A 25,264-nucleotide genomic window follows, 5' to 3' on the forward strand; every position below is an offset into this window, starting at 1 on the left:
AAGAACCAAACTGCTGTCATTTAGTCTTGGTGCATTTTGTTAGTTAGACAGCTCCCTGTAAAGGACATCCAGCCCGCGATGAAAAATATATAGTTTTTGCTGTGCCACAGTGGCTATAAGTAGCTGTCTTAGTAGTGTTCTTTTACAAGCAGTGTGTGTATGGGTCAGAACTTCATAGAACCCAATGAATATGATGAAAATTGCTGTGAATTTTGGATGTAAAAATCTGAAGCTTGAAAATTATCTTCCATATGAGCCAGGAAATGCCCAGGGCATGATGTCTGCTTGGTTGACTCTAGGGCTGGGATACAGCCCCTCTCCCAGGTGGCACTGGAGCATAACTCCTGCAGTGCAAGTTTTAGCTGCGTGTTTGCATCAAGTTTTGTGTGGTCTTGGCAGCCCTGCAATTGATGGAGTCATCCCATCCAGCATTAGGCACAGATGGAGATGCTGTGCCCAGGATGTCTGAACTCAGCCCTGGCACTGCTCCCTAGCTGCAGGGGGCAGCTGACACAGTGTTTTGTGTGACGGAAATCCTTCACAGAACCCAGCGTTATCACACCTTAGCAGCAGCACCTTTAGCTCTGCACAGGTGACCTCTGAAAGGCACTGAAGCTTATGCCTCAAAGATGATAACATTATAAGGTAACAGGTCAACTTCAGAGCATGGCTTGGCATGCTATAGTTGTTCAGGGTCTTGAAGCCTAACATAGAGATGCGAGGCATAGTATTAAGGGTAGCATTGAGACCCCCTTTGAAGGGAGGAACATACGAAAACGTGGAGAGGAGGCAAAGAGAGTGCAGGAGCCGATGCTGGGTTATTCAGCGTTACAGAGTTGGGAATATCTGAAACTTCAATCTGTTGTGTGATGCTGTGGCTTCCTCTTGTGGCCAGTTGGTCAGCATTGGTGAGACTCTTACAGCCCTTAGCCAACAACCTGCTTTTTGTTCAGTTAGTAGAGATGATAAGTTTGGGTTCAGTTCACCTCAGGCATTTCACTAAACAGTTCAGCTGATGGCAGAGGTCTTTGTACTTTGTGTAGGTGCACAGCTGCCACAGATACGGTGCTCTCATGGTGTCCTAGTCATCAAATAAAAATATCACAGTGATATAACCTGGAGTTCTGTGTTAGCACAGTCCTGAACTACAGAAAAATGGAGATCCAGTGACTGAATTTTTAGACTTAATCATTGTACTCATAAGCAACATCACTAGGAATATTTTGCTTAATTGTTAGTTAAGATTGGTTAAATAGAAATAACAGAGAAGTGAAAAGACTCTCAAAATTGTTTTTAGCTTCTTTATCTTTAATATGGATCTGCTAAATCAAATGATAAAGAAAAATACTGCTGCCATTTCTTAACAAAAAACACTTGAATTATTTCTTTCTTCAGACTTAAACTATGAATTTCAAGTAGAAATATCTGAAGTTTGGCAGCTAAACTGTTAGGAATGCCTTTATCTCCAGAAAATGCCTTTATTTCTCTCCCCACACTCATGGACATATAATAGTAAGTGGTACTGAGCTCAGCTACAACTTCTATCAGGCCAAAACCTCATTATTAAATTCAGACTCTTACATTGAAACCTTGAATATGTTAGTCTTATTCTCGATTTCAGACAATTAAAGACAGAATTAATCATATATTTACTGGTTTTGAGGTTTTTCTCTTTTGTAGAAAGTGCTTTGTGTTGGGTTTGGTAATTGCATGGTGGCTCCACGCCTGCCTCACCAGGAGCTCACAGCGTGTCTCACAGATGAAGGGTGAGTCTCTGAGATCTTCCATGTCTCATCAACTGCTTGCCATTGTTTTCTTCCCACAGGCACCTCGCTAGTTCAGCACCTGATGACTGTGCTGATAAGTGAACAGGGGCGAATCTTTGCTGTTCCTCAGGCAGACGTGCCAGGGAGCCAGTTGGAAATCAGGCCTGTGCGTCAGCGCAGTACTGTGGAGTGGATCTCTGAGGAGGATGGGGAGGGCAGCAGGTCAGAGAACAGCATTGCCAGCCCTGCTGATTTGCCTTCTAGCAATGCTGTAGAACTAGAGGCTGCTCCTGGACCTGTGGAGAAAAACTCTCCTTCGGAGCACAGTGGCAAAGTGACTCAGCCTGCCACCAGCCCCAGCAAAAGAGTGCAAACGCTGCCTCCATGGAAATACTCCTTCCGCCAGCAGGGAGCACGGTCTGTGAGTCCAAAGCTGGGCAGCTCATCTTTAGATATTCCCAACCTCTCCGCCAGTGGGAACTGGTTGATGAATGGACTGTACTCTCTCCGAGGTCATCGCCGGACAGCCTCTGGGGAGAGAGTTAAAGACTTGTGTTCTTCCCAAAGACTCTCTACCTACGACAATGTCCCTTCATCCAGCCTCTCCCTTAGCACACACAGTATGGCCAGCACCACCTGGTCTACGTCATCATGTGAAATCTCCGTGGTGGACTCAGTCAGCAGCTGCCCAGCCTGCCGGGCCAGTGACTCTTCTGCTTTAAGCTCTCTCAAAACTGAGTGGACCACTCAGGGCTCGCTGTCTCAGAGTGAGGTCAAGACTGCAGATCTGGAGAACAGCATTGATAGGTTTGAAGAATGCAGCGGCAGCAGTGAACAGAGCAACCCAGCTGCAGCTTCCAGAGACTCTGTCAAATGCTCTAGGGCCTTACAGAGCTTGGTGGTAGAGCTAAAGACAGAACTAAGCAAACAGAGGACTGAGTATGAAACTAGTATCAAAAGGTAATGTCATCTGAAGGGGGGACAAGGAGATTGTCTGTCAGCATTGCCCCTGTTTGAACATGGGTTCAGGCTACAAAGCTATCAGGTTCTCAGACATGGAGTTCAGGTTTAGGAGACAGCAGATTTGGTTCTGCATTTTCCACATTGCTCTCTGAATCCAACTTTTCTCCCTCTGATCTAAGAGAGAACCGGAAAAAAGGGATTTCTGTCACACAGGGAATTTCAGTATTTTACATTCTACCTTTTCACTGGAAATAAGAATTGTGCAGGTAATGCCAAAGTCTGCTCTTTGTCAGTGTCCTGGGAGAAACGGCAAAGCAAACCTCTGGGACAGATGGATTGGGACCCAGGGTGGCCAGGCCTCAACAAGGAACTTTGCTGGTCTGTAGAGGTGCCAAATCACTCTGAAATTGAGGGATTCTTGCTGCTTTTTCCAGCAGAAACATTCTCCAGGGAACTAATCTTGACTATTCTCTGGGGTTTGTACTGGTGGTGGTGGTGGTGTTGGGACTTCATCTCAGCTACGACTTTTTTCAAAAGCCCTTTTGTGTTGAACTTCTAGTAACCTCACTTTTGATTTTTGATGTGCTTGTAGCAGTCCTTTGCTCAAATGGCCAGCCACTGACTCAAAGCAGCAGCAATGTGCTACTTGTACAGCAGATACGTGAGCTCTGCACTTCTTTGCCCAGTCTGTTTTCTTGCACAGCTGGAACTGGTGATGCTGTATTTTAGATCTCTGCTCAGAAGACTTCCTTCCAGTTTTCAGAAGAGGTGTGTTTGAGGACAGGGACTGTCAAAGGTAGAAAGTATTAATAACTAGGAAGTCATGTTTATTAATTTGTGTGAATTAAGTTTTGTGAATGTAAATGCTTAATAAATGACTTCTAGGCAAGTACTCAGGGAAATACGCACATGAAATATTGTTGCTTAAAGATATTAGATATGTTTAGGATATAGCTGTATGCAAAATTGCAAACCATGGTAGAATACTCAAGAACATGTTATAATACACAAGACCTGAGCTCTGCAGCACTGGTACTTTGCATTGAAGAAGGGCTGCAGTCCCATTTCTTACAAATAGTTGAGTTCTCAGGGGTTTTTTTGTGTATTAAGGTGTTAATGTTACATTCCTTCAGTTATTAAAAATCTAGTAGCATTTACATGCCTCAATTCCCAATCAGTCTTCCAAACGTGGTACCAAAAGCACAGTTTTAGCCTATGTTTGTTGCTAAAATAGTTTCTAAAAAAATGTATCTGAACTGTGATCTCCTTCTCCAGTGGGCCAGCTTTTAAAGGAGTTTCACTTGGTACCTTCCTGCTTTACTTTATGATTTCCTATGGTGGAATTCAAGGCACAATATCCAAGAGGCATAATTGTTTCTTGGTGATTATCCTGTGGCTTGCCAGCCTCTACAGCTTCTGTGCCTCTTGCATTGTCCTGCCTTGGTAAGCAAAGCTGGAAGGAGAACTGAGCCATGTAGCGGTTTCACTTCACACCTAACATCACAGAGTGGGAGAAAAGCTTACCCCCACCTTGTTGTGTTCCACAGAGAAGGGCAGGTGCTCCCATGGCGTGTTGGGGAAAGGCCTGTGAATGAGGATGCTAGTTCATGGCATATTTGGATTCTGTTTTTTTTTTTCAGGTGCCCTACTGATGTAGAATGGGAGGGAAATGAGGGTATGTGCCTTGCATTTCATTCTGCAGTTGCCCTGGTGAGCCTTGCTGCAGGAATACAGAGTAACAGAAAGGAGACCAGGCTGCAAAACTTGGAAATGTATATCTGCACATTTTTACCTGCTGCCTGGGGGAAGAGGTGGAGATGGCTTTCTAACTTTTATCAGTAAAACTCTTCCCATGGGTCCTTCAGCTGTTGACATCAGGGACATCCAGGAAGATTTGTTCTTCATTCCAGCTGTTGAGCAGTTTCAGCTGCTCCAGGTCTAACACCTGCCTTTCCCCTCCATCTGGACTTGGACGGAGAGCACTGTGGCTGGAGGACTATGAACTGGCCGGGTCTCACAGGGCAAAGTAGCTAAGAGGGAAATGCCTAATGAACTAAGTTTCACAAACCCAGGCAAGATGCAATCACTGCCGCCTTGTATTAAACAGGATGACTCCAGCTGTTCAGGAATACAGCCTGAAGGATCTTGCTGTCAAGTCTAAGAATTTCAAGCCAAGTTTTTAAGCTCTTAAAATTTTGCAATGTTTTTACTACATCTGTAGAAACTTACACGTGCAAAAATACGTTCCTTTTGAAACTGCATGAAAGTCTGCCCTTGTGGAAATGCAGGAGGTAACTAGTAAAGAAGGGATGCTGCTTAGCAGGAAAACTTCAGACTGCTTTGTTTTTTTTAAAGATTATTTAGTCCCCCAAAGTAATAATTAGTTCCTTTACAATTGCACATGTGCTTGTGTTGTTTTCAGAACTCAGTATGTGTAGCAGGACATGTTTTAATGAAGGAATATGAGTTTTTGTGGGCACATATGTAAGCTGAGGGAAAGCAGAGTCAGTACCTGCCTGGGGGAGAGGTGAGGAACACTTGCTGATGGAAAAGCTATTATTTATCATCATCAACTGCCCATTTTCTCTCTCTTAGTCAGAGGGAGGCAAGTTTTATGGCCTTCCTATAACCAGTCTATTCCAGAGCATTTCTCCCTCGAGATTAGTATAATTATCAGGCATTCTCTGTTGAATTTCAGTAATTCACATTTACTACCTGCAACTCTTAAACTGGGAGTATCTTGGAGAGGACTATTATGTTGTGTGTGTGGAAACACAGCAAGTACTGCAGCCTTACCTAATTCAGAACCTGTAGAGCTAGTCTAGGCTGCTGTAGCTGAGCCCCAAAGTTTGTCATAGAAAAAGGTAATTGGTAAGCTCAGAGCTGTAAGATTTAACAAAAATGTTACAAAGGTGGGGGGTAGCTGTGTGTGTATGGGGATCATCCCAACTTCAGAAAAGTTCTCTAGTGTTACAGACTGCTAAAAGTCTGCCTGCACCGAGATCAGTGGTTTTTTGCAGAAATGAACAGAAATGTGCACTCTCATCAGTGCAGCTATTGGTCTGCTGGACATGATGATCCAGCATGCCTGTGCGTGACTTTCTAATTTGTTGTGAAGTTGTGGCAATGATAATATTGCCATCATTGCCTGTATGTGAAGGAACAGTTTAAGGAGATGCACTGCATTACCTGCATAATTGCCTCTTGGTGGTAACAAAATGGAATTCAGACACTCCTGCATCTGTCACAAAGGTCCCTTCCTGCTGTTGTTGTTGCAGAGTCTGTAACATGCCCTTGCTGAGTGTCATTTACCCTGTCTAAAAGTAACCCACTCACAGTTTCACACAGAAGACAGGCAGCGCAGCTTCACAGTTGGATATTACTCTGGTCGATGAACTAAAGAGGTGGTGGTTTGTCAGGGTTTTGGGGGTTTATTTAAATAAGGGGGGGGACACACTTTTCCTAGGAAAAGCCAAAGTTTTAAAATCACACCCTTTCTGAATATTCTATCTGGATATACTCTCTCCTCTGTATTAACAGCACTACTATGTCTTGTGATTAGGAAACATGATGGGGAGAGCAGCAAGTTATGTGCCTTCTGTGCTTGTTTCAAATCAAAAACTAAACCTTGTTCTCTGACGTCCTTAGAAAAAAGCTGAGACTTGCATTAGAGCTTTGTGCACAGTTAAATTTAATGTGTGTTCCTCAGGTTTTTCCTCCTATGAAATGTTGGGTTTGGTAAAATCTTGTACACTATGAACATCTCTTATTCCCCCAATTCAATGTCAGTGACTAACTTTACAGAAAATACCATAAAAGGCGTGGAGTGAGGAAGGACTGTGATCTTATTGCCACCTGGACCTCCACGGATGTTCCTCTATACTGGACATCCATATAGGGAAACACTGTATCAGGAAGAAAACAGAGGTTAAAATATTTATTTTAGAATTATATATTTGAACTCAACCTAACTGAGGAGTTAATACATGCCCTCAGACATTCACAGCTGTTGCCCAAAATAACCGTTGTTTTGTAAGACTTGATATTTTCTCAAGGTACAAAGAAAGGAGGCTCCAAGTTTCAAGGAATTTCTCCCCTTAAACTCAACAAGGGCAATTAGCACCCTTCTTTAAAACTTCTTTTTAGCGCAAAGATATTTTAGCTTTAAGTGGAACAGCTTATATTTTTTATAGCTATCAATCAGTAGTACTTATCCAGCCACTTAAAACCCCTCTTTCTTTCTTCTCCCTCTCTCTCTCTCCTTTGGTTTTAAGAATTGAAGAAACGAGTGCAGACCTGAGGAAACAAGTGGTTAGGTTAGAAGAAGAACTGGACCAAGAACGAAAGAAATTCACGATGCTGGAGATAAAGCTGAGGAATTCTGAACGTGCTCGTGAAGATGCTGAGAAGAGAAATAACCTTCTACAGATGGAAATGGAAGAGTTTTTTTCAACATTGGGATGTTTAACTGTTGGGAGTCAAAGTTCTAAAGTCCCTAAGTAGAACAAGCTGATGCGCAGCATAGAAAATTCTATTTCTGGCAAAACCAGTGAAAATGCACATTTTGTTCTGGTGTACTCATGTATCATGAGTAATTCTACAGTGATTGTGCTCTCAGTGACACTTGCTATGTTGTCTTAACATGTGCTGTAGTACTTGGGCCAGCTGGGAAAGACTGCTAAACGTGACGCTTCAAAGTTTAGATGTCAGATTGCCAAGAAAGATCGAGCAACCTCTTTATCCATAAATCAAAAGGTACCATTCTCCATAGCTGTACTGCTGCCATCCACGGATTTACTACGTCATCCCTTTCCTGGCTTAAGGACAACAGGAAGTCTTGCAGCGTGGATGAGAATGGCCAGAACTGATGGACAGACTGAGCCTGGAGCTGAGCACCTAGTGCTTGGGAAGATGGCAGTTCCAGTATATCACCATATTCAATGTGGTTTCACGTATGGATTTAATGAGGTGGTGTTTTCTCCCTACTGCCTCCATAAAGTTTGCTCAAATTTCCTGTTAAGTGGCATTATTTTATGACAATAACGTGAAAAAAAAGTCTACAAATGAGCTGAAGATACCAAAATCTTGACAGTTCACTAAAACTGCCCCTTACCCAACAACCAGTTCCACTTCCTCACAAAAATGCAACTATAAAGTTGCATCAGCCACACAAACTCCATGGAATGTTAAATATGCACATATTGCCCTAGGTATCTGGGGATTTTGAGCCAAAAAGAAAGCAGCATTAGATGCAAGAAAAAAAAAAAACAACAGCAAAAACCCCAAACATCTCATGAGTTGATGAGACATCAAGGTAGGAGAAGATTCTTATGATCAAAAAACCCTCAGCAGCTGGATGTGTTTTATCTATAAAATTTTAATAGCAAAACCTACAGTAAGAGAAATTCGTGCAATTGGGGGTGGGGATATTAATGGAGAGGCAGGTGGGGATCTATCTTTAACCTTCCCAGGACAACTTCACTTGGCTGCCTTGTAACATTTCCCATGACACCAGCTCATTGTGTTGTTGTTAGCAGTTCATAGGGAGATGAGGGGACAGGAAGAGGATCACAAACAACCCAACGGTCTGAGTTCATTACTTCTACTAAAGAAAAATTATTAGAATGAAGTTGTAATTTCCAGTAACTAGCTGCCAGAGGTGACTTACCTTTCAAGGGACTTCTTCAAGAAGCCCTGCATAACACTTGGTCTGGGCCACACGGAGCCTAAACAGAGAAATATTTTTCACCAGATTCTGCTTGAATAGCATTTGCCAGCCCAACACTCATAGGCCTGTTCACTTGTTCTTGGTGCATATCTTTGGGAGCTGAGGCAACTTGGGAGTCTCAGATGAGAAAGATTTTTAATGGCAAAGTGCCACAACAACATGAACTGGCTAAAGGGAAAGCATAGACTGTAGTGAAGGTACTTGCTTTATTTAAGTATTTTCAAAAAAATTACCTCAATCTGTCTTTTCTTACAAAAGAATAATTTAAGTAATTATCTTGAAATTACCTTGCAATGTTTTTTAAGTACTAGCAGATCCTACCCCTTTCAGTACTGACTTTGTCATCATCTCACAGATACACAGTATTTCAATATTTAAATGTCTAGAAGTTAACTTGTTTCTACTTCAGTGTAACACTTCTTCCTCTAGAAATGTAAATCATTTGAAGTGAGCAAAAAGAAACATTCTAACCTAATCTTTCCTGGTCAAGGCAAGTCATCAAGGCGACAGTGTTAGCTGTGCAGATAGGTTAATTCAGTGATTTCAAGTACTTTTTCCCTTCTTCTCCAAGGATCCAGCTGTGCTAGATTCCTTCCCACCCCTGGTGAGGCACTGTGGCAGGTACCTGAGCCTTCAACAGGAGCAGCCTGCCACCTGCAGGCAGAAGCATCGCCAGCAACTTTTATTTCTACTCCTCCCCTCACCTTTTTTGTTACTGAAAGTCACAGTTGATCCTGCAAGGAATATTATGGTCCGTTCAAAACAGCAGTGTTAAGATGCATAGCATGAGAAGCAGCTGTTGTACAGCACAGTGGGTTAGGTAGTGTTAAGTACTGTGCCAGGCATCACAAAATAAACTTTAATATTAGACAGTGGCCTGAACTAGGTTGCAAGTAATTCTCTGCAGTCAGAATATCTGGTCTGGTAAAAGAAAGTTTCTACTACCTCAGTCACTCAATCCAACTTGTAGTAGCAATGAGGTTATTTTAATACTCTCTTTTATTCCTACTGCCAACATGGTTACCTTTCATTATAACCATCCAGACAGCCCACATCACTTAAGACTTGATATTGCATTAGCTCCTGTGTGTATTGGGCGCAGACTGATCCCTGGAATTCTAGCATGCCACAGACTTAAGAACTAAGCCATGCTGGCTGGGAGCCTAAAGAACAAAAACGCAAGACAAGCACTAAACAGGAGTGCTGGCTAACTCTTGGTGAAATCAAATGCAGCAGGAGTTCTAAATATTCTTTAGCTATTTAAACCTAGGTAACTGCTGCATCTAGCCGTACTGAGGATCAAACCCACCTATTTCAAATCTTCAGCTCCAGGATAGCATCATCTGTCAGCTATGTAGCACAGCATAATCTTAATCTGGCATCTAGGATAGAATTCCTTCCTCTCCTCAGTTTCATAAATGAAATTGTATCTACTCAAAGCTATTAATGGCAGTAACCTTTTCCCAGTTGACTGGTGTCCTCCAGCATCATCTATTGCTCTTGTTCATGAGGAATAAATTCCAGGTCTTTCTGAAGATGATCCACTACAGTAACTAAAGTCTTCAAGAAGCTGGAAACAACTCAGTTCACATCAAAATGCACCACAGTAAATTAATAATGATAGCTTACTGGATTTTCTACATTCACTAGCAAGTTCCATCTAAACCAGCCCCTCTATGGCACTTTTCGGCTCTGGGAGGAAGTCACACACAAAAATCCCTGGCAGAGCTGAGACTGTCTCAGGCCTTACTGTACATTAATACGTTACTTGGAATCAGCTACACTTTATGCCAACATATGCAAACAAAAAAGAGCATTTCTGGGTCTCACCACATTCTTAGAAGAGCACCTACCTCCACAGCTGCTCCAGAGAAACAAAGCAGGCTGCACTGTTCTGTCCATGGTCACAGTATCTTTCCCTTAAAATAAGTACCCAAAGACAATATAACAGCATGCTGACACAGGCAACTCAATCTTAAGTCTTCGTTTAAAGAAATACTGGAAGTCTGCTGGAAATGAAGGCAATGAAATGCATTACATTAGGATTTAGCCCCACTGCAGAAGTGCCAGTACCCAAAGTGTTCCTGGCACCCAAGTTAACACTCCTGTAAGAGCTCTTCAGTAATCAGATCCTTCAGGCTTCTCTAAGATTCAGTTTTGAGAAAGATTTTCCTTGCATACACCAGAGAGCCCACGGCTTACCTCCTTCTGCAACACAGGTTTTCAGCAACTCTATTTCCAGGACAGAAGGTAGCTAGATTTGGCAGCAAGTAACAGGTTCCTGGTGGTCACAAAGACACTTGGTATTAACAGTCTGTGGCACATTTTAAGTCCATGGGAATAGAGAAATGGAAGAAACATGTCACTTTTTGTCCACAAATGAGCTCATACACAAGACAAGGCTTTAAGTACCAATAAATTCTGAGGAAGAACTGATGCTAAGACTCCAACTGCAGCCCTATTATGAAATCCATATGAAATTCATTCCAGCCTAGCAATGAAGAAGCACTAAATGCATACTGGGCAAACTTTTTTTTTCTTTTTTATTTAAAATATCATTATAACCAATTGACAGACTAGATAACAATGCATACATTCCAGTGGTGCACATGTAATGACCTATGGCATGAATGAGTAAAAAAACCACAATGTTCTCAGTAATGGCCCACCAACAGCTTATTTGGAGGGAATAAAGGAAAAGCAGGGAGAGGTATCAAATGTGGGGAATAAAAAAAAATTACAGTTTTCCTCGGTATTTTTGATGGTTTATCCTGCCCTTCATATTTCTTGGGACAAAATAAAATTAAGAATATACTTCAAAAGGGGCAGAAGGAATGATCACAATAATTACCTTTTTTTCTCAACTTTAGTAATAAAAGTTAAAGAACTCTCAAAAATAGACTAGATATTGGGCCTACAAAAGTAATTCATCTGTATGCAAAAGCTTACCAAGAATTATTCCTTTTGTAAAATGTAAAGGATGAGTTGACATTACTAGTAAGCTATTTTCACCTACAAAACCAGCTATTTCCACCAAAACAATAATAAAATCACCAATTTACAGCTAACACAATATTCTAGATGTACATTATTGTACACAAGCTATATATTACACATGAACATCTTACGTGAAATATATAAGAAACATACTTACTGATATTGTCTCAACATTGGCCAACAGATTAATTTTTCTAAAGGAAGTGTATTTTTCTATTCACATTCAGTGTAGTTCCAATAGCAAGGGTTAGCTTTGCTTACTTAAGAAACATAGAAAGTTTGTGTGAGGTAGTTCAAGAAAACCTAGCTTAAATTTTTAACTGCAGAAGTAGAAACACAATGTGATCTGATTCATAACACATATCTGTAATGTAGAGATACCTAAAGAGGAGAAGGGAGTGAAAGACATCACTGAAAATACTACTTTTATCCAGTGCCCTTAACTAAGACTAGATTAAATTAATTGAAAATTTGGGTAGTCAGTAGAGTCTCACCATATTTCTTCATTAAAATCCTCTTTCTAATGCTCCTGAAAAATGCAGACAGCTCTCTGTCAACTCCCATCCTCTGGCTAAATATGTAAGAAGCAAGACATTGATAGGAAAATAAAATGTAACGGTATGGTCAAGCAGCTGTCAACAGCAAATAAAAAAATATCTAGAAATAGTAATTGACTTCCTTAGCAACCTGAAATAGTAACATGAAGTGTAAGCTGAACTGTCTTCCTCCTCTTTCCCCATAATCTTAATCAAGAAGCATTTACTGTCATAGGCTTTGGATTATTGGATGGGTAGGAACTATCATCCTGTACTAGATTTTTGATTGTTTTTCTTTATGCAATGTTGCAATGAATGTCATACATTAACACAGCAGCATCATACTCATGAATGTTTTTGCTGTCTAAAAAAATAGCCTGTGTTCAGAGAAGCAGTTATCCACAAAACAAAGCCATATCAGTAACATCCGACTGACTTGGGCACTGAGGCAGTAGAGGGTGCTACTGCCACAACTGCCTCAAATAAAGCTCACCACATCCTCCCCTAAATTCACCCTGTGTGCTGGCAGAGGGGTGCTTATTGAAAAAATATGCTGCTATTATCTTTGTATCCAGCTGGAATTCCTACCCAGAAAGACACTATTGCATATAGCATAGTAAGGTACTTCAAAACTAAAAAGACAAAGCCACACAGAAACTACATAGTGAAAGTGCCTTGTCTGTTCAGCTTAGTAGAATGAATACAATAGAGGTGACCTGGTAAGTCAGGCTGGTCTAAGGTTGTTCAGCTGACGGGTACTGCTCTGGCAGTCAGGCTTCTCACACACTAACACACAAAACCCTGTAATTCTGACCCCACTGTCTTGCATCAACAAAAGACTTCACAGAGCAGAGGTGCAGCAGTGAAAGTACTCATTCTCCCTGCCTTCTATTACCCATTCTTGAAGAATTTACTTTACACAAAAGGAGATTAGCTACTTGATCCTTGATGCCTTCCACAGCTCTGACCAGAGAAGGTGGAAATTAATCTCTTTATTATTGCCCAATTTTTAACCTCACCTGACATAAGAAATCAGACAGGTCACTGCAATTAAATCCCAATTTTCAGTGGATTGGAATGGCCCTAGGAGGAGGAAAGTTGCATGAACATGGTTACTGAACATGATCTTCTTGTCTTTGAAATTTGTTATCACTTTAATTGGCCCAAAATGCAAGCAACTGGCAAAAAAAAAAAAAAAAAGGCAACACTATGAAGATGATGCCAAAAGTGAACCCCAGGTTCCTGCAGGCAAAGCTCTGACCTTAATGAAACAACCCCTTTAAACACAGCTCACTCACACTGCAACAGGTTGCAGTGAACAGTCCCATCCATTCATCAGCCTTAGAAGAAGAAAAGCCCAATTTCCTTTAGAGCTTATGAACCCAATGAAGCTATTATTGATAGCACATTGCAGTAAGAGCCTAGTAATTTTTTTCACTCAATATTAATCTAAAAATTGATTTTTCTTTAGGACACTGGAAAGCGATGGCAAAAGTAATTTTAAAGTTTTGAAATATTTCAGTCACCACTGCAATCCAGAGGGGTCCAAAATATATTTAAATAGGCATTATATTTACCAAATTCTTTTTACAGCACTTGCAGGCATTGGAAGTTGGTTTTGTCAGTCTTAACTTTATTACACTGGCCTGACCTGAATATCATTTGACCCTATATAACAATGGAGTACTGCTGCATGACAAAAATTCTGGCTTAGTTGACAGCTTAAGTGTTGATAAAAAAAAAACCAAAAAAAATAGTCTGTTTCTGTTGGTCTCTGTTTAACTTGAGCAGATTTTCTATGTTCCAGTGTGAGATGAATCCAAACATGTCCCGCCTAGTCTGATGTAATATACAATTGGGCAGGATCCTTGAAAAATAATTGCCTTAACAAATGTGGTTTAGAAAGGCAATATTGAAATATTAAATACAACGGAGGAAAGCAAAATTACACGCACAGAGCACTTACCAGCAGTCTAGCCAGGCCAGGAAAACAACTGTACAGTTAATCAATTTAGTCATTTTTGAGACATTACCATTCCTTGTAACCCTGTATGTTTTTCAAATAGACACATTAGATATTGAAAGCATTACTATCACTTCTATTTTTCTGAAACTTACTGCTAAGACAAATTTCTCTCTTCCAAGTAGAACTTCAAAAAGATACCTGTGTAACCCAACAAGCAGAAGGAACCACATTGAAGATCATCAGCCATTCCCGTATGACCTCTGTAGCCACTTATATATGATCTGCTTACGCTCTGTGCCTGGCAAGACTTCTGTATTTTTTATGGTCATTTTTTTGTGAACATTACTAATTTAAATCCCTATTCACATTCTAATTCACTACACAAAATATGCACCTACACAAGGCAATCAATTATACAGCCTAGCTTCACCAAAAATCTGCATTTTCCAAAGGAATAAATTCTGAATGACTAACTCATACATAAACTTAGGTCAGTTATACATAAATCATTCTGTAAATATAAAATGTAAACAGTTAAAATACTTCTGTGAGGAGCAGCACCATTTTACATGACTATTTAGTAACTGTTCTATATATTTCAATATATCTTTTGTTTAAACGTCTATTGAAACCTGAAGCTTCAGTGCTGAAAACTACTGAATATTTATGACTTAAAATGAACCATTATTAAGATTTCTGCTACACTGGTCTCATGGTGAAATAAAAGATATAAATATTAATTTATACAGCATTACTTCTTTCTCCTTTGGATGGCATATATTGCTCACTTAATGCATTAGCTACAGAAATCCTGAGGTTCTCCTACCACATAATGCTTTTTAGTGATCAGTTACTTCTGGTGGAGAAAGAATAGCTGAAGTTTTGCCCCTACTGCATTCATGTCATACCCTCTTCTACCCAAAACCCATTCTCCTTAGTAGACAAAACTAGTAAGAAACAAAACTCCCAAGAATCACATATTACATGAAAGTATAGCTACAGCATATTCATTTTCCCCGTTGGCAGTCTAGACATCCTGGATACACTTCTTTTTGTGTGTACAAAAACAGGCTACAAGCTAGAAGTAAACTGTTTATTTGCATTGAAATGTATTATTCATGAAGTATCCCTGTGTTTTATGGTGATCACAAGATTTGGCATGCCACAACTCTGCAGAGAGCATCACATTATTTGTTAGGCTAGATATTCCTGCAGCTTTGAAGATATGCTTTGCTTTCTTAAGTTCATCAAACCATTCAGATGAAGTTACTTTGCAAAGAATTGTATACTGTTTCTTTAAAAAAAGTCACTAATTGTAGCTTTTGCGGAAACATTATAGGCAAGTGGCCAAAGTAAGAGAAGATTTTGTTGGCTGCCAGCACCAGGGTAGAATGCCCAAACTAAAGCTGGCTGCACTGAATTCTCTTCCCTTTCTACCTGGACACAGACATATGACCAAGCATAAAACTTTGAAGGATATCATGAACAAAACATCTAGAATAAACTCTAATTAAAAAATCGAAAACCTATAAAATCTTAAATAATTCATTATATGGTAATGACCACAACATTAATATGTGCTTTGATAAAACAAATATTACAAATTCAGTAAAAAAAGATCAGCAGCATATAATAGTAAAGCAAATATGCAGATTTTAAAACCACAATAAAAATTATCAGGTTTAATATTTTACAGTTAATTACAGCAAAAAAAAGTGGCTGCTTTTAACACAACTTACAGTTTAAAATTACAGCACTTTATGATGAATTCTACGATTATCTTTGAAAAAACACTCAAAAATACCACCAAATTTTAAAGGTGCCCTATTAATGACTAAAAGGACCCACCTCCCACCCCCCAAAAGACCAAGTAGTCATCTACAGCAACCCAGAGGTCCTGCTGACGTTTCTAGACTGCTGTCTGTATCAGAGGCCAATGTTGGATCTGTTGACATTGAAGACACATCATTGACAGATGATGATGAAGATGGATGTTGAGAGCCATTGATCATTGCTGCACCTGTGCTATGAGAAACAAAACAGCAAATCAGTTGCAGATACAGTTGCACAGTTCAGTACTTGCATTAGTTTGCCTCTTCCTAATAGTCATTACTTTCCCATGTTTTGGCAAGTTTGCAGAAATGCGTCTCAAACCATTGTCAAAATAAACCCTGCAAACCTTTTAAGGTGGGACCTAATGAATTGTATGTCAACAACCACAGAACTCACATGGTACCACATCTGTCAGATTACAGTAAATTCTAATGGCTGGAGATTAAAAATCACAGAGATAGTACTGCATAAAACCACAGCTAAGATACCCTACAAAATGTTGAGACCCAAAGCTAGAATATATATTTTGATAAAGAAAGGCCTGTTTTATTTTTCCATCAGATCCTCTCCTTCAGGCCAGGAAACAGCAGGTGTCCAGCCACATCACGTACATTCAAACTCAGATACACAGTGATTTTTCAGAGACTGGATTTAAGCATTCAGCAACAGCTGTGCAACCTCTGCCATCACTGTTCAACAGTGTAATATAGTCCTATCAGTGGTCAGTTTTTTGGCATATTTTGCTCCAAAAGGCAGCAAGAGTTTCTGAAAATGCTCCATAATTTTCCAACCTAGAAATCTTGTTTCTTTACTTAACAGATGTAAGTAGTGGTAATATATATCTGAAACTACCAGCTACATGTAATACATCTAACCCAGAGTCCCAGTAAATAACAGAGACATTTACCAGATTAATAAAAAGAGATGTCAACCTTATACATTCCATTCAGTAATATCTCAAAGAGAATTCAAGAGGTTATTGAAGAGCCATAGTTTTGAGTTAGGTTACTCTAGGATGTCTTTAACAGATTTATTCCCTCCTAACCTACAACTGAATGCAGCTTTGTACTATGCTTTTATTGTAACCAACCTAAAGGGGCTGGTTGTCCACGTATAACCCCATTCTTGGTTCTCTCCTCCAGGTCCATGACTTCCTTGTATATCAACTCTGAAAACGCAGAGGAAGGAAGGCAAAAAATGAATTCACAAACGTAATACTGGATTGATAATACATCTTTCATTAAAATGTACATTTAAATTTAACCAGAATTAGTTTTGAACAACAGGCTGTAGGCTGCAGAACAACTGGCAACTGATATAAAAACGCACAGTTCTTTTCTGTTGGAGCTACAATAGCCCAGCACTCTCAAGAACACACTGACATTGCTAAGACACTTTCGTCCAGGCTGCTTGGGGACCTGAGGTTAAACTGAATGCTAATGACCACTCATTTTTTATCAATGGCTTCTTTGGTACAAATAAGTTCAACTAGCATTCTTCAAAGAAACAGCTAAGAACAAGCCCAAACAGCATTGCCATCCTCCTGACACACCCTTGCCATTTTAATTTTCCCATTAGATTTCCTCAGTAACAACATCTAAAGGTCCAGATCACCATAAAACAGAATGCATTATTGGTATGTAAGCAGCTATTCTAAATAAAAGCTGCAACTTTATCTTCCAGTTACAGCAGTTCTTCATCCACAAACAGGTTAGAAATGGTTGTAACATAAATCATATATCCTATGTACTGACCAGAAAGTTTCTAGGCTGATGGCTGCTTATTACCCAGAAAAGACTTCAGTTGTGAATCTACAGAAGTAACAACAGAATAAAAGGACTAAACATGTTAAATGCAGCTCATAAGAACTGACTGGCAGAATACTACTTCTTATCTGTCACTGGCAAACTACTGCAATGTACAAACACTTTTGGGAAAAAAAAATTTAAGGAATATAATTTCAAGAGCTGTGGGAGCCTCAAAAGTAAACTCCATATTGCGTGAAATATTTATCCTCAGCACATCTGCGTCAAAAGGAAAATAACTTGCTTGGAAGGAGGATGACAAGAATTTCCATAGTGCACCCAATCTCTGCCTTTACAAGTAAAGCTCAGTTTCTAATAGAAAGTGACTTAAAAGTGTGGTAGTACTAGATTTTACAGACTTGTGTCCATTAGCGGCCAACACAATGAAACTGTCAAAAATGATTCATGAAATATTTTCCCTGCTCTTTTCCTTTGGTGATAAAAAGATTATACAGATCTAATATCCCTTCCTAGACTTTTTCCGAACGAAGTACTAAATTGCTCAATGCACTAAATTCTTGCTTTAATGTAACATTTATAATCACAGTAATCTGGACGGGCATATTTTCTTAACGCTAGAACCTCTGCAGTAACACCACACCTTTTAGAAGTAATTTCAAGATGAAGCACAAGTTTTACAAGTAACAAAGATGTTCTCCTTATACATTATCATTTTACACCTCATTTATGACCAGGAAATACAGATACTAAATCAGAGCTGAACACTAAAAATCATGCTCTTGGAGGTATGAGTGCTATGTCATACAGTGATCTGTTCCACACCTCAACCCCAGCTATTTTCTCAAGATCTCACAGCTGATAAACTTCAGCGTCTCCCACGGCAGCTGTAACTTCAGTATCTCACCCATTACTATCACTCCTTATGGCTGCTTCTTCCAAATCCTCTGCTTGATATAAAAGACTACAATTATTGCTTATATGCTTATGCTCTTCCCTTGAAAATTACTGCTTCTACTTCAAACTAAAATTTCTCAATCTCCTGCATCTTTTTCAACTGTAGCAGTTTGTCCAGAAGAGTTATCCTCTCTCAAAATGCTGCATTATGGTTTGCAAAAGGTGATTGAAATGAGCAGGTCTTAAGTTCACTAAAAAGGTTCTGTACCTTTGCAGGAATATTTTTAGTGTCTTGACAATCAAGAGTTTGGGAAGCACTGATCCATTCCCTTGCCATTCCAAGCAGTTTAAATAAATAGTACTAGGTAACTTAGAAGAACCTTAGTAACAGTAATGTTTGGGGCCCAGCCTACTCCAAATTCCCTTTTTGTACTTAAAACTACCTTCTTACCTTTCCATTCTTCTATTGTGTGCTCCCTCTCATCTAACTGCTTGTCTGGTATCTTTGGTGGAGGCTGAAAAACAGAATTAACTCATGATAAAGCAATCAAAAGGAATACAAAACTAGAATAAATGAAAAATTAAAATAAGCACTCAGAATATGAATGCAATTTAAAAATACTGTATTTACATGGTCAAATATTCTCTCATACTTGGATTCGGCCTATTTTCTAGGTGTTGCTACAAATTTTAAGAGTCTTTGGATTAACAAATTTGCTTACATTACTGTAATAATTAAAATAGAAACTGTATACTCTGATAAAAGAGCTCCTAAATGTAGCAGTCTCCAGTCCAAGCAGCTGTTTTTACCTACTTACTATTAATTACTAAGTTTTCTCTCTAGCTGTTATAGATCAGCAAAATTCTAGTTACACCATTTACATCAAGCACCTTTTTCTATTCTTAGTGGGCCATCACCAACTACCTTTCTCTTAAAAAAAAAAAGACACTTCTCTCATAAGCTAAAATTCTCCCAAAATTAAGCTTTTCAAGAAATTGAATTAACCCTTGAAAGCTCAAGATGTTTTACTCTGATTTTGCTGAAAAACTTATTTTCTAGTTCAAGAGTACTATAAATTGCTACAACTAATGAAAATATTTATCTTGCCAAGGAGTAAATAACTCAGAATCTTATCAAGGGCAAACAAACCACACTGAAATAAATGAAGCTCAATAAATTAGAACCCTAGAGAAAAGATTACAGATGCATTACTACATGTCCAGGAGATGATATGCAAAATTATACACATACACAGAGATTCAGGTACTTCAACTACCTGTAAGTTTATGCCCATTTCTGATACTATTTCAATAAACATGTCAATAAAAACGATTATGGCTCAAGCTGAACTTCTAGTGAAACGTGCAGATCATGCAATAACCTTCTTTCAAGCAGTTATATCAAGCATTGCAACAATTTTGCTTTAATACAGTACCTTCCTAATCAGAGCCCTAAAACAAGAACTTACAGCTTCTGCTTCCGAAGGATCATACCAAACATTGATGTATGGGTGCTGCAGGGCTTCATCCACAGAGATTCTTTTAGAAGCATCTATAACCAGCATTTTTGATAACAAATCCCTTGCTTGACTGGCTGCAAAAGTGAAATTTTCTGTTTAGACTAGAGCCATATAGTGCTCTAGTCTAAGCAGAAGCTCGTAAGTCAAAGCTTATAAAGAGAGAAGACCCAGAGTAAACAAATTCCAGTTTAACATCTATGCAACCCTCACATAATTTCGGATTTGGAAAAGTGGTCTACTTCATGGGGAAGGAAAAAAAAAAAAGGGAGAATAACACATGTGCGAAGGGGTGGGATGTGTTTCAATATACATTTTCAACAGACAGTGCCCCTTGGTATGGCATTGTGATGTGAAATATAACTCAATTGGCCGTACAGCCTTGGCTGGCATAGCAGTGGGCAAGCACTTACTACACTTCTATTACAGTTTATGGGGAAAAAAGTGTCACATACTGTTAGTCGCAAAAAATATCGCGTACCTATGACTCCACCAAGTAGGTGACTTTTCCAAACAGTAAGTTATTTAAATAACTACAGGATATACATGTATTATGAATATAAAAACTTTATTTTCATCCCTAGAGAAAGGAAATCTGCTCTTCATGCACAACTTCTATTCCACCTTCCCCCAGCCATTCTCTAAATCATGCTGGCATCTGTCACTGAGAGGAATATATACATATATATATATATATATATTTTTATGTTTCTACATAAAGGTATCTCCAGAATAGGAGCTGTTTCGGGGAAAATGAGAAAGCAGAGGTAAGCATATGACAGCACATTCATCTACACTCAAAATACAAATATTGTAAAATTTACATCCTTAGCAGGATGATTTTATAATAAACAAGATACGTTTCTGTTCAATATATCACAGTTTTAATACCTTTTAAATAGAAAACACATAGAAGACAGACCTTACCTTTAAGCTTATTATGTTCAGAGTCAGCTGGGAAAAGGACATCTGGGAAGAGTTTTTCAAAACTATATCCAGCATATTTAGGTCTGTTCTCCACGTAAGTTCGGACCGTAGGCTGCAATTTCTTCATAAATTCAGGGCATGGTGTTCCTAGCTGCTCTATAACTTTATTCCATTGATCAATATCTAAGGTTTGGCAGCTAAGAAAAACATTGTGTCTAATTTTCAGCTAGAAAAATTATTAAAACCACATGAAACAACCAACAGAGAGAAAACACAAATAATTGTAATAAAACACCAAGTACATCATCATTAATTAGGACTACCTTCTTAGAGAAAACAGTGAAACAAAGCAAGACTATCACAGAAGAGTCAAGGCAACATGTATTTTACTCAACACCATAACTATCTAGCAAAGAATATAATTCCAAGAAACAGAGAAAACTAGAAAACTCACAAAATGTATTGAATGAATTTACATAAAGGCATTGTCTGGGTTCTTGAGAAGAGCCCACTTCCTGATCTGAATGTGTATCCACAGTAGTCAAGCTACTGCACATCACTAAGGCACTTCAGAGTATTAGCTGTGTCGGTGCTTTGTCTTTTGTTTTCATCTTGATGCCTCAGCCCAGTCCTGTACTCCCCCAACTCGGCGATCTCCCACTAATGACATGGAACACTGAGCACCAGTGGGCACATAAAAGATGAAATCTGGCCCACACAGGTCAATGACAGTTTTATCAGACTTCAACGCAGAAGTTAAAGAGTTTCAAGGACATGTAAGGAACATCCACTTTAACTGAAAAGTTTACACAAGGTAAAGGGGAGATTTGACAATTTCATAGCAGAAGAATTTAATACATGTTACTGCACAAAAAGATACCCAATGTTTGTCTCAGGAACTCCTAATTGCAGATGGTTAGATACTGGGAGAGAGCTCAGGTAAAATTTTATATGTGCTTATCTCAGTCAGATATTCTCTCCAATATCATCTTCTTAGTTACAATCAAAGACTGATTACAAGGCTAACTAAACCATGAGTTGGGTGTAGCAGGCCTCCTCAAATGTTCTTACAACTTAACTGCAGACCTTTATTTAAGGATTTTCAAGCTCTACGGAGCTTTAGCATAGGCTTTTAAAAAAAGTATTTACATTGCATGGCAATGACCCATAACTGGAAAACCGTGCTAGCAAACCAGATGCATAAAGCAAGGCATGGTGCAGCTCATGCAGTGACAGAGCTGTTTGAAAATAATAAAAATGCCCTGGATCTCCTTCTCCCTGTGCTTCATAATCTTCTCCAAATCTACACCCCTAAGTGGTTATTTCCTATTATTATACAGTTAACCTGCAGCAAAGGCAGGAAAGATTTCTGATAGCATCTAAAAAACTGGATGGAACTACTAGCAAAACAAATAAGATGCAAAATACCAATCAGATATCCACTAATTGTAGCAATGTTCCAGAGGTTTCAGCTCTGTTTGATTGGAGCAGACCCTTTACCTTAAGTCTTGTTCACAAAACAACCCATACAGATACCAGTAAGTCATTCATGGAATAGAAAGACAGAAGTGCCAGATATTTCTGAAAGCTGTTTGCAGTATCATTTCCACATACAAAAATATAAAACTCTAGTGGACAAGTAATGAAGGTGGTTAGGAATTTTTTGTAAACATTTCCTATAATATGTAAAGAATAATAACTGCTAACATGCTCAGGTACTAAACAAAATTAATACGTTATTACATAAAAATGATTTCCAAAGAAAAAAAAAAATCAATGCATGTGAACCAGCAAAACACCACCTAAACAAACAAAAAACCAGTCTTAAATATGACAACATCCAAAAGCAATGGATACTATACTGAACTAGAAAAAGAAAAAAAAGGGAGTAAAAGGGGGAGAAAGGGGGGAGAAGAAAGGAGGGGAAAAGGAGCCTGTTTGCCCAAGTGGTATTTTGTTTATTTTGCTTAGTATTAATCTCTAAAGACAGTCATACACATTAATGCTCTGTTACGGCTTTGCTTTAAATGGTATAACTGCGGACAGTTTTGCAGCTTCCTGGAATAGAAGTTATAAACTTGCAAATGGTGGAAATGGTATTTTGAAAAGGCAGTTTTAAATCCCTATTTTAAAAATACTGTTGCAGTATCTTTTGACCTTTCACAACTACATCCTAGGCCAAAGGTAAGGATACGATCTGTACCAGGAAATAAAACACCACCTTTGATCATTTCTCCCATGATGCACCCAACTGACCAAATGTCAACTGAAAACAAAATGCAATGATATTAACATAAAAGATAGTTATTAAAATAAAACAAATAAAAATATCTAGACAGACAGACATGAAGTGACTATAAAAAGCATGTGTAATGAAAATGAGTGAAGGTGAATGTATGCTAACTACAGGACCAGCAGAGACTATGTCCTACTGCTAGGTGCAGCCTGAATATAAATGAAATTCTTAATTTTTTAAAGTGTATCACAGGAAAAAAATGCATGTTCATTTAATAAAAAAATATTGTACAATACGCATTTTCATGACACAACATCAATAAAAAGGTTAATCACTTCCTAACTAATTCAACCTGCTGCAGCAGCACAAGGATACAGTCCCTTCCTGGAAAGAGGATTTTGTGGCAAACCATTTCGCCCATAATGCACCCCACAGACCATAAATCCACTATGTTTGTAGCACAAAAAGAAGGAAAAGCAAAGCAAATGGTCATTTAAAATTAAAAGAAGCATAACATGACTGTATCCTATAAACTGCAGAGACAGCACAGGAAGAGCAAGAAATGCAAGTCTTTATATTAATCAATGAAAACACTTTAAAGTACACCATATATAAGGATTAGCTTTTAACTGTCTCAAATACAAGGCAGCAAAACATCCTTTTATTTAACATAGTGCTAGAGCAAGAGCTAGAGCACAAAGAGAGAGAGGTACACAGAAATCAAGCAAAGCAAAGCCCTTCTCCAAGCTCTAAGGCTTGCAAAGCTACCTCTGCCAACTGATCAGATTAGATCACTGAAGATAACTTTATTTCTTTAAAGTAATTCCAATGTATTTGTAAAAATAATTTTAAAAGTACCAGCGTAAACTGAACTTTAAGAATGTTGTATAACCAAACAGTTTAGAAGAAGAATTGATTTTTATGACATAAGAATTAAAATTTGCCATCAAGTATTTCCTGAAAGTCACATTACTGTGCATCTCTCTCTCCTTTTAAATAAAAAGCAAACAAAATCAGTACAAGATCACTTAGAATTTTAGAGGATCAGTTAATTATGACATTAGTATGCTCCTAAAAGATTTTAAGTTAAAATTAATTGTTTAAAAATATTTCTCCAGTTATGCTGAAATAACATCTTATATGAAAGGAAAAACTCAAAAGCAATTTTTTTAAATGGAACACACATTTTCTATATTACCTTAAAATAAATCACTCACAAGACATACTCAAAGATGCACAAATGTACTTTTTACAAGTATGCCAATTTCTTTTGTGGTTGCTTTCAGAGATATTGTTAACTCTGTATGCAAAAGTTTTCCTGAAGCCATAATAATGGATTTGTATTATTGCAAATAATTTTATGCCAAATGTGACATTGGAATTTCAATTAAGTAGATAAGAACAGGATTTAAATGTGAACAATTGTATACTAAATGTCACACATAAAAGTTCTGAAGGAGCTCAACGTCAAGCAAACAATGTTGCTTCTTACTGAATATATTTCATTCTCCTTATTTACAAGTTCCTCTAAAATAGTATCTAAATCGTGATAAGAGATCATAGTTGTACATATTAATAGGTAAAAATTAAGGGCCCGGTTCGTTTAAAAATTGTTGCCTACAAGGTATGATTAGAGGTGTTTTTTTCTTTGAAAATTCTTTTCAAATACATAAGAGAAGTACATGTTCTTTAGCTCAGAGACTCAATGATTTGAAGCGAAGTTTTTGCATTTAACTTTTAAATAGAATTCTGAATGTTGTCTTTTTCACCTGCGAAACAATCTGCTGCCATCACAACCCAAAATATACTCATATGTTCTGCATTGTGTCCTGAACGATAAAACCAACACCCATAATTGCATAGAGAAGTCTGAGAAAAGAAATAATATGAGTCAATGACTTACTGTCATGCCTCAGAAGACGAATCACTTCAGAGGCAAAGAAAAGCATTAGAAAATTCCTCTGGTCATCCTACAAAACCAATCTTGTAATGTTTAGAGTTTTTTGGTTTGCTGCTTTCATTAATCAAACAAAACCTGTCTATTTACAGATCTCTAACTTTTTTATGAAGCTAGACCAACTCATACATAGAAGACTGCTCCTATGAATACTTCTATAGATTAGTAAGTCAAAACT

The 25,264-nt window shown here is 38.4% G+C and overlaps 2 protein-coding genes across 9 annotated transcripts in view; one reads left to right on the top strand and one right to left on the bottom strand.

Annotated features, from left to right (window-relative positions):
• Positions 1–7,896, top strand: part of ARHGAP22 (Rho GTPase activating protein 22) — a 132,815-nt gene extending 124,919 nt beyond the window's left edge. For all 6 annotated transcript variants that reach the window (XM_069863251.1, XM_069863252.1, XM_069863253.1 and 3 more), the window contains 2 exons: positions 1,826–2,726; positions 7,004–7,896. In XM_069863251.1, the coding sequence (XP_069719352.1) occupies positions 1,826–2,726; positions 7,004–7,232 (1,130 nt within the window). In that variant the 3' untranslated portion in view covers positions 7,233–7,896. The remainder of the gene's footprint in view (positions 1–1,825; positions 2,727–7,003) is intronic.
• Positions 7,897–10,983: 3,087 nt separating this feature from the next.
• MAPK8 (mitogen-activated protein kinase 8) overlaps positions 10,984–25,264 on the bottom strand; it is a 48,323-nt gene continuing 34,042 nt past the window's right edge. The window contains exons 7-12 of one of the 3 annotated variants that reach the window (XM_069864330.1): positions 23,088–23,159; positions 20,894–21,076; positions 19,919–20,043; positions 18,901–18,964; positions 16,880–16,957; positions 10,984–15,976 (exon numbers count right to left, since the gene is read on the bottom strand). In XM_069864330.1, the coding sequence (XP_069720431.1) occupies positions 15,831–15,976; positions 16,880–16,957; positions 18,901–18,964; positions 19,919–20,043; positions 20,894–21,076; positions 23,088–23,159 (668 nt within the window). In that variant the 3' untranslated portion in view covers positions 10,984–15,830. Of the gene's footprint in view, positions 15,982–16,879; positions 16,958–18,900; positions 18,965–19,918; positions 20,044–20,893; positions 21,077–23,087; positions 23,160–23,504; positions 23,577–25,264 lie in introns of all 3 variants that reach the window. The other 2 variants (XM_069864332.1, XM_069864333.1) reach the window with 2 other exon arrangements.

Source organism: Phaenicophaeus curvirostris, chromosome 9 (genome assembly GCF_032191515.1).
Source record: "Phaenicophaeus curvirostris isolate KB17595 chromosome 9, BPBGC_Pcur_1.0, whole genome shotgun sequence".
In the NCBI taxonomy this organism is placed as follows: domain Eukaryota; kingdom Metazoa; phylum Chordata; class Aves; order Cuculiformes; family Cuculidae; genus Phaenicophaeus; species Phaenicophaeus curvirostris.